Here is a 9,716-nt window from a genome sequence, read left to right on the forward strand (position 1 = left end):
GAGATTTCCGTGTCAGCACTGATTGCAAGCTACGATATGAGATCCAAACCGTCAGGAATTCACAAACTTCAGTATTTCAAGTCGCTTCAAGCAGCAAAGAAACCTGTACACAGTGCACAGTCACTGTCTAAGAGTCTCACTGACTCAATGCTCGAGTAGTATACATATGTATTTTCATAGCACTTTATATATAGCCCTGTACTTTGCTTTGAATATTTGTCAACTCTGTTGTGTGATAAGCGCATCTCATAGGCCATTGCAAGATGGTGCAGAAAATTTTAAATCCAATGAGCGGCGTCTTGCTGATTGTCAACCTCCAAACCCTAAATCCTACAATAAACCGTTCAACCCATACTTTAAAGTTTAAACCCTACTTTTTTTTAGCACATTTCGTATTCAGCAGATTCAGACTTCAGAGCACTATTTTTTTTAAATGCTTTAAGAGTGCTTTTTAGACCGAACTTGTCGAACCATGCTTTAATGGGTGTCGTATACCCGGGAGAGCTAGGTTATACTTTTGCCATGTTTCCTATGTTAAGTATGCCGACCTTCGTATGTATTTAGCATATTTCAGGGCTTGATAGTACATAACATAGAGCCTATAAATTCCTCGCCGAAACTTTGTATGCCGTTGATACAATCATATCGATTTCCTCTTTTCCATCTCCTAAAAGGCACTACTGACTATACACCGTCGAGAACTATTGCAATATGCAGAGGGCATCCCGATCAACCAGTGCACTAAATACGCTCGCATACAAACCGCTGTCTATAGTACCTCGGAAAGGCAAATCGCTACGTGCTACATTACAATGGTGGGGGACGGTGGTGTTCATCATCGCCATCATGCCGGTGGTGTATGTCGCCGTCAACTTGTACATATCACACCCCCGATTTAGAAGCAAGTTAGGCTACACCGAACCTACGCCTGGTAATTCATATCAAATCAGTATTTCTAATAACTCCTCTATCAATGATGATAACATAGTCAAACTGGCTGCGATTAAAGCGTCATCAACGAAGTTTGGCCCCAGGAATAGTACACATACGGTTCAACAGGTACTGAGGCAAGATGTTAGAGGCAAACTTGCAGAATTTACGAGCAAGACACAAATCGCACCCGTAAACGCTCTGGATGACCATCATCCAAACCGTACATTACACACCAAGCAAGAGCAGCATAGTGCACAATATACATCACACACAGGAGTACCTGATCTGTTGCCTTATCCTCAAGGTAGGGAGGATAAAGATGCCTCAGAACGTAGTGTGTATTATATCAAGCCTTTCAATTCCGGCAAAGTAAACCATAGAACAAAGCAGGTAACAGAGCTTGACACGTATAAAATAACCGTGGTGATATCAACATTCAAACAGCCCGCGTGTCTTACCAAACAATTGCGCATTTGGTCCAAGTGTGACATAGTGCATTCCATTCGTGTAAACTGGTTCGAAGGGAATGAGGATATACCCTTCAACTGGCCGAAACTAGATTCGAACGGTCCAAAAGTAATACTAGACGAGCTACCCGACAAACTATCGTACCGATTTTGGCCCAGGCGGTTTGTGACAGAAGGTGTATTCACTGTAGATGTGGACACTTTCTATAGTTGTACAGCACTAAAGGCGGCTTTCGCGTTGTGGAAGCTGCACCCAAAGTCAGCTGTCGGATTTCACGCTCGACAACTAGATCGACACCGTAAAGAACTGTGGTACGAGTCATACTCGCAACCTTACCCACGGAACTCGTTATTGATTACTAAGGGAGGCATACAGCACCGTGACGCTTACACACGATTCTTCATGGACTACTATAGGACACAGAGGCTACAGGTAGACAAATATGTCACAGGAGAGGACTATCTCATGGCGTTTGTACAAGCTATACACTTTGATCCGATTGTGAAGTTTGTGTGCGCGGGTGTGGCGCATAGCTGCCACGCGGAATGCATGGAGGGCAAAGTGGGCAGTCTGGGCTCACGTACGAGTAGATCGAGAAAGACAATGCTTCGTAAGCTGTTTACAGAGTTTGGAGATCCGTTCGTGACTCTAACTGGACCCGAGAATATGCTGAGACTTGAGGCCGAGCCCACGCCGCAAAGACCAATGTGGGGAATCAGGTGCTTTCTGGACTATCTAAATGAAAAAGAGGCGCCACAAGCGGACGACTGCCAGTCGAAGCCTATGAGTGACAACAGCTATAACTGCATGCACTACTTTGACCCCGATCATGTGGATGCAGAAGCTTGGTATAATGCTATCAGTGGACCGGATATATTTATTCTGGCTGTGTATATCGGTTTGTACATGAGCTATCTCTCGAGTTGAATAGGGATTGGTCGTCTCCGTGTATTAACAGACCTTGACCGACCACGACGCCGCCACCGGAGGTATATAAACCTAAGCTTCCGAGTACACGGAATTAAACAACATTGAACTAAGTACAGAATAAGCAGCAAGAAATGACATAGTCGTTTTATAGACATACGCGAGACTTCAATAAAAAATAAACAAGGCTAGACCATGCCTAACCCCTTCTGATGCATATTTCAACTGCAATATACACATTGGCATATAAATACGGTCCTGTCATAGTTGACAAGGTGGTGCACTTACGCGCACATACAGCCATGCACCATGACTGCACTTACGCCCGGATGACATAGATTTTAACACCCAGCACTAACAGGAAGGCGATCACGTATACATCCAAATACGATTCAAACCCTGAAACCCTAACCACGCAAAATATGCCGGAGAGTATAGAGGGCTATAAGTGCACACGCGAAATACGAAAGAATTCATGAACATATATCGATACAAATTCATAAATATATCCCAACATTATGGGTACAGTTACATGCGACACACATGCTTAATATGGTGCACTAAATATATACCTAAATCAACAGTGTATATAACTGCTTGCATATAAGCAGTTATATATATTCGTATATACAACCAGGTGTTGGGAAGCATTTGCCAGTGAAAGTGCTAGAGGTTTCGCGGGCCCTATCTATACAAGTGGGTAGACCAGGAGAGCAGGCATGCAATACTAGATACACACTTGCACATACGCGTACCGACTACAATTTTATATACATACACACTTGCACATACGCGTACCGACTACAGTTATATATACATACACACTTGCACATACGCGTACCGACTACAGTTATATATACATACACACTTGCACATATACGTTCTCGCATGTATGAAAACACAAGCACAACTACATTCGTATATTCATAAAGCACGCAAATACGGTTTTATGGGCAAAAAACAAAACAATGAGAAGTCACTGTTGTACATACATTGATTAAGAATTTGGGATTCATAGCCCATACTTATGATAAGGTGCTATCCTTTATTATGTGATTTCGAATCGAGTTCCGAACAGCAGATGTACACACACACACACATTTGAATGCACATGTCAATTTTCTGTATACATATGCGCTTAGCATTGGAAAGTATTTCTATGTATAGTGAATGACACATTCTTGAATAGTATAAACTCACTTGCGATATCACAGTAAGTATAGTCGTTCAAATATAAATGAATATTTATACATGTTTTCATAATTATTTATAGATGTATTCATATGCATATATGTTGTGTATGTATGTACGAACCATCTTACCCTGTAGGAATGTATACTGTGTATGTTTTCATGAACTATCGTAACAGGTATGTTGTGTATGTATGCACGTACCACTTTAACAGGTATGTATATATGCTGTGTATGTACGTAATAATCATCATAACAGGTATATATGTATGTATGTATGTTGTGTGTGTTTGTATGAACCATTTGAACAGGTATGCAGGTATGTTGTATATGTATGTATGTTTTGTATATATGTATGCTCTGTATGTATGTATTTTGTGCATGTATATTGTGTATGTATTTTTATGAACCATCTAAACCGGTATGTATGCATGTTGTTCTGCATGTTGTATATGCATGTACAAACTATCTTAACCGATATGTATGTAGTGTATGTCTGCTTTTATCCACGAACCAACTTAATCGGTATGTATGTAGTGTATGTATGCTTTTATCCACGAACCAACATAAACGGTAAGTATGTATGTTGTGTATGTATGTATATTGTAAAGGTATGCATATTGTGTGTGTATGTATGTATGGACCATTTAAATAGGTATATAAGAATGTGATATATGCTGTGTATGTATGTATGTTGATTATGTATGTACAGACCAATATAACAGGTACTTATGTCGTGTACGTATGTGTGTATCCATGAACCATCTTAAACGGCATGTATGTATGCTATGTATGTATGTGTATTGTATATGTATGTATGTTTTGTGTGTATGTATGTTTCTATGTATGTATGAACCATCTTAACCGGTCTATGTGGATATATCGATATTTACACATATACAACTATATACACACAAAAACACGATAGTACTATCATTAGAGAGATCTATATTACATACAAATTCATATGTGCATGTTACCTCGATCATGTAAAACAATTATAAACGCAGACGCACGGTGTGCATGTGTATCATTGATTAGGGAGTACTTAGGATACCGTTCAGATTATAAATCGATGTGGGCATGCTTTCCTTTGTGTTTAAAATATGTAGTGGTACTACCGTGGAACAGTATCCCCTTTGTTATACACTACAAAAAGGAGTGTTGCATAATAGAACATCCTTAGACGCCCATATACACATATATACAAATTGCCAATATACTTTATGTAGTGCAGTAAGTACACTCACAGGCAGGGTACACAATCTTGTCGTGTGTTATCAATTTAAAGTGTTCAAATATCAATACTCCCACTACGGAGCAAGAGAGTTATAAGTGTGCAACGATTACTATTGGTGGGTGGTGGTAGGGCGTAACGTCAGATCCACGTGCAGTGACAAGTGTCATCGCTTTTCACAACAAACAACTGTCATGATTTTCAACTATATGTCGTTATATTTATTCATGTATTTTATCCATCACTTAGACTACAGGATATACCTTCTTGGCCCCAGATACACACAAATGCATGACGTAATTAACGACAATATGTTGTAAATATTTTATATTATATGGAAAGCGTTATCTGATGCACATCGCTTATAACCCATATGTATTTAACCTTTATGGAGACTAAAGTGCGTCTGTGTATGGGCCTGAATTTGTTACTACTATTGCATACTACTGTTTCCATACTATAGCAAGTTGTACTTACACATACAACCGTCAGACTTTCCAAGATTAAGACATACTACTTTATAAGTAATATTGCAATACTCATACATTTACGCCTCTCATTATTCATAATCCGAGACCGCTGTGTGTTGCCAATCTGAATCTACAAAGGATGACTCAGAACCATGTGTTCACAGTTGAAGGCGGATCTTGCCTGTCTGTGTCCAGACAAGCTAGACTCCTGCAGCAACTGAAGGTAGGATGTGCGTACGTATATACTTGTATCTATGTACGTGTGTGGGATGTTTGCTTGTATCTGTGTAGATTTGTGACCCATAAGCTTGTGTGTGCATGTGTTCAATATGCCGGTATTTGTGTGTATGGATGGTATAAATGCTTGGATATTGTTTGTATGTCTGTATATTCATTTTTTTTTGCTCGTGTGGTCTATTTGCTTGTATCTGTGTCTATGTGTGGTATAGATGCTTGTATCTATGTACATGTGTTTCTTAGATACTTGTATATGTGTACATGGGTGAGATAGATGCTTGTTTCCCTGTTGCATGGGTGGTATATATGCTTTTATTTGGTTGTATTTGTGGTGTATATGCTTGAAGTTTTGTATCTATGAAATATGCCTGCATTTGGGTGTATGTGGTGAATGTGCACCTCTTGTGCTTGTTAGCTGAGATCCTACAGAGCTGCATGCTTCAGTTGCACTCATAGTATGTCCTCCCACACGAGGTTCAATGTCAAGGATCACTATATCATACTAGTGCTATCATAAGGTTGCAAACAGACGTATATGTACACATGTACTTATGCATTCATCGGTCACTATATATATATATATATATATATGTATATTTAACTCTTCCGTTCATATTGATATATCCGTTGATATTTGCTCATGGTGAGAGTTCACGCCCACCTGTGTATATTATTTTTCCCATGCACCTGTCAAACCTGCAGATGGTTCTTGATGTGTGTATACCTGTATAGTTGTACACGTATGCATGTACATATATATATATATATATATATATATATACGTACGCATGCATGTACATATATATGTGTGTGTACGTATCTAAACTGCTCACTCAGTCTAATTCAAGTAAAGCTTTGAGCAGTGTGCAGATGTGTCGTCTCCTGTTGACAATTGGGTTTTGCTTTGTATGTCCGTCAAAGACGGCGTAGCATTCACGGAGGTATACATGTTAACTGACTGAAACACTTAATACTGACACCAACATATACATGAAAGTTCGGTAATTTATTGGTTGACTTGTGCGGGTGTATGTAAGTCTGCGTCAGACGTTCTATTTTACCAAGTGGATGTGAGGTTGATTATGTCTTACCAGTGAGAGTTGGATGCGAAGATATAAAGTTCGGTACAATTCCTGAGTGTGTGCATAAACGTTAAGTACACACACATGCTAGTGGAGTCATCTGACGGCGGGTGAATTGTGGTTCATTTCCATATATGCACGTATCTATTAATAGATTTTAACGGCTGACCAATCAAATGCCTTCTCCAACCCGTGCGCAGGAAGTAGACCCGGCCGTTACCAACATCTGCGGACACTATGTGCACTTCATCGAAGTCAGCCAGATCCTCGCAACGGACGAGCACACCTTACTCACCAACCTGCTGGCAAATGCGGAAGACAATGTCAACGTATGTCACCAGGGGGTATATATACATGTCATGTGCGTTTATTTATTGTATTGGGGTTGAATGATATATACAATTGGGGAGTTGTTTGGACTATTGTAGATTGTTGAGTTTATCTGCACAAGTGTTGTGGGGTTGTATGCATGCATGCATGCATATATATATATATATATATGTATATATGTATATATGTATATATATATATATATATATATATATATATATATATCTATAAATGTATATATATCTATCTATCTATCTATCTATATATATATATATATATATATATATATATATATATATATACAAAACCTCGAGATCTACATATAACATAGATAAATAACTCTATACATCACTTGTCAAGCCGGCAGTGCCAACTTCTCCTTAGGGTTTCAGGATTTATTCTCATCACAGATCTTGCTGTATCTCGAATTAGGTTTATAGCCACAGCGGCTCTGTTCATTTTCCACAGTCATAATCCAATGGCCTGCGCCCGTACTGTGTTCGATGCAATCGCTCGATCGTCTGAGTCGTCGTGTAATGAATTGATTCGCATTGGTTTGGCATATGGATATCACGTGGGCATTGTTCTCACTGGTTGGTATGGATACGGAATCTCAGTGTATGCTCCAGTTTTATGGTTCTAAAGCATCCGCCTGCGATTACTGTGCGTATTTGTTGGTATTGTAGACACACACACACACACACAAGTATATATATATATATTTATATACATATACATATATATATATATATATATATATAATATTTTTTAATGTATAGAAGCACATGGAGGTACGTTGTACTTAGTTTCCTGCTACGTACTCTTCCTGCACAGGCTCCGGTGGTAGCCATGAACAGCCACAGCAGTTGCCAATTGGTGATCACCCCTCGCCAAGGCACCATCAGCCCATGGTCATCGAAGGCTACGGATATTGCAACCATTTGCGGTCTGGAGAAGGTACATACAGTGTGTTGTGAGTGGCATACCCGTATGGGCACCTAATTGTGCTATGAATAATATTTGGAGACTTATGAGTATTTATAGATATCTTTTTAAAGATTATGGCTAGTGTAGAACCGTTGTATAAACCCCATAATTCTATTTTTAGATCGTCCCAGAATGTAAGTTCGTGAGTCAATGAGAGTGTTAGAATTGTGGTGTGCGTCGTCTTCCGTATTTGGTCCTCCACGGTTACTCTTAACACGCGAAGTCCGCTAGGGTTTATGGTTCAGGGTTTGGGTATGGTAAAAGATCTGTGAGTGAGTGAAGATGTCAGAAAGTACCATGGGAGTTAGTTTATGTTGTGAGAGGCCCTTTTGGTATTGTGTTTGGTTGCTATAGCTACCGATATTCCGAACATATGCGGTCTCGAGAATGACAACAGTATGTGAAAAAAACTTTAAATTCTACTATCGAAAAATAAACATTGAGAATGGTTGATCGCATATTTATATATATATACATATACATATATATATTTATATCTATATATATATATATCTTTGTATCTACGAATCCATGTATATGTATGTATATATATATATATATATGGCATGACACACATTAACTGAACTCCCACGCTTCTTTCCCAGATCATCCGAATTGAACGGGGCAGTGTGTATGCCATCGAGGGAATGCTTAAACCATCCGCGGCTGTGTGCGATGTGCTGCATGACCGCATGACTGAGGTAAGAGTGGATGTTCCTCGATTGTAGGGTTTTAGCTTTTGCATGCATATACGCAAAGAGTTATGTCATTGTGCGGTAGGTTACGGATATTGATAGATAGGGGCGTGTGGGATGTTTAGGTATGGGTGTGTGTTGTAAGACGTTATACGAGTGCGTATGGTTCGGACTGATATGACGTACGTCCTGGTCTGTAATAGAACAGCAACCCTTGAGCCTATAATACTGATATATATAAATCTTAATATTACTGATATGACTTACGTCCCTTTCTCTAATAGAACAGTAACCTTTGAGCGTATACTTCAATATATATCTTAGTATTCGCCACGTGGCATGCACCCTTGCCTATAGTACAATACTCCTCTGAATACAATATTCTTCTGGGTTTTCCCTTTTTAGGAAGTATTGGCGGGACTCGATGACGCAGCTGTTGCCAATCTCTTCAACCACCAGAGCCCTCGACCGGTAAGCATTGCGACTGCTAAATTCCGTCACACAGATAGTACTGAGACTATATGTGTTGTGCTTCTAGGGGTTTAGGATGCAGGGTTCAACTCATAAGCTCAGTCACACAAATAGTACTGAGACTATATGTGTTGTACTTATAGGGGTTTAGGTTGTAGGGTTTGACTCCCAATTCAAGTCAGGCATATGCTACTGAAACTATTTACATTATACTAGTACACCTATATACACTAGGCATTTGTTGTATTATACTAGTACACCTATATACACTAGGCATTTGTTGTATTATACTATCACAACTATATGTACTAGGCATACTATTTAAACTATTTGTGCTATACATTTTAATGTGTCTACAAAGACCTCCAAATACGAATGTACCACATGCGATTCTGAATCGAAAGGCCCGATTTACTCGCGCACACTTACAATGATGGTAAATACATCCACACACACTGTGTGGCAATTATTAACAATACTAACATGCAACTACGTGGGACGTAAAAGCTTAAACACGTGGACATCCTTGGAGAGGGCAAGGAGGCGCTTCTTAAAGCGAACAAGTAAGTCAATACTCACTTCTACGTTGATTTGCATTTGTATATTATTGTGTGTACGCGTATTAATAAACTCCTTACATATATATATATATATATATATATATATATAATATGCGTCTTCGTGACGTG

General features: G+C 39.2%; 2 protein-coding genes across 2 annotated transcripts in view; both read left to right on the forward strand.

Moving 5' to 3' along the window:
- Positions 1–711: 711 nt before the first annotated feature.
- On the forward strand, positions 712–2,328 carry SARC_06900 (hypothetical protein; the record flags this gene model as incomplete). The annotated part of the gene is made up of 1 exon (XM_014299170.1): positions 712–2,328. One exon carries the CDS (start codon positions 712–714, stop codon positions 2,326–2,328), a length of 1,617 nt encoding a protein of 538 aa, XP_014154645.1.
- Positions 2,329–5,364: 3,036 nt separating this feature from the next.
- SARC_06901 (phosphoribosylformylglycinamidine synthase) overlaps positions 5,365–9,716 on the forward strand; it is a gene marked incomplete at its 5' end in the record, with an annotated part of 20,914 nt that continues 16,562 nt past the window's right edge. Inside the window, 5 exons of the mRNA XM_014299171.1 lie at positions 5,365–5,448; positions 6,745–6,873; positions 7,709–7,831; positions 8,467–8,562; positions 8,962–9,027. Of these exons, the coding sequence (XP_014154646.1) occupies positions 5,365–5,448; positions 6,745–6,873; positions 7,709–7,831; positions 8,467–8,562; positions 8,962–9,027 (498 nt within the window). The remainder of the gene's footprint in view (positions 5,449–6,744; positions 6,874–7,708; positions 7,832–8,466; positions 8,563–8,961; positions 9,028–9,716) is intronic.

This window comes from Sphaeroforma arctica (genome assembly GCF_001186125.1).
Source record: "Sphaeroforma arctica JP610 unplaced genomic scaffold supercont1.517, whole genome shotgun sequence".
In the NCBI taxonomy this organism is placed as follows: domain Eukaryota; class Ichthyosporea; order Ichthyophonida; genus Sphaeroforma; species Sphaeroforma arctica.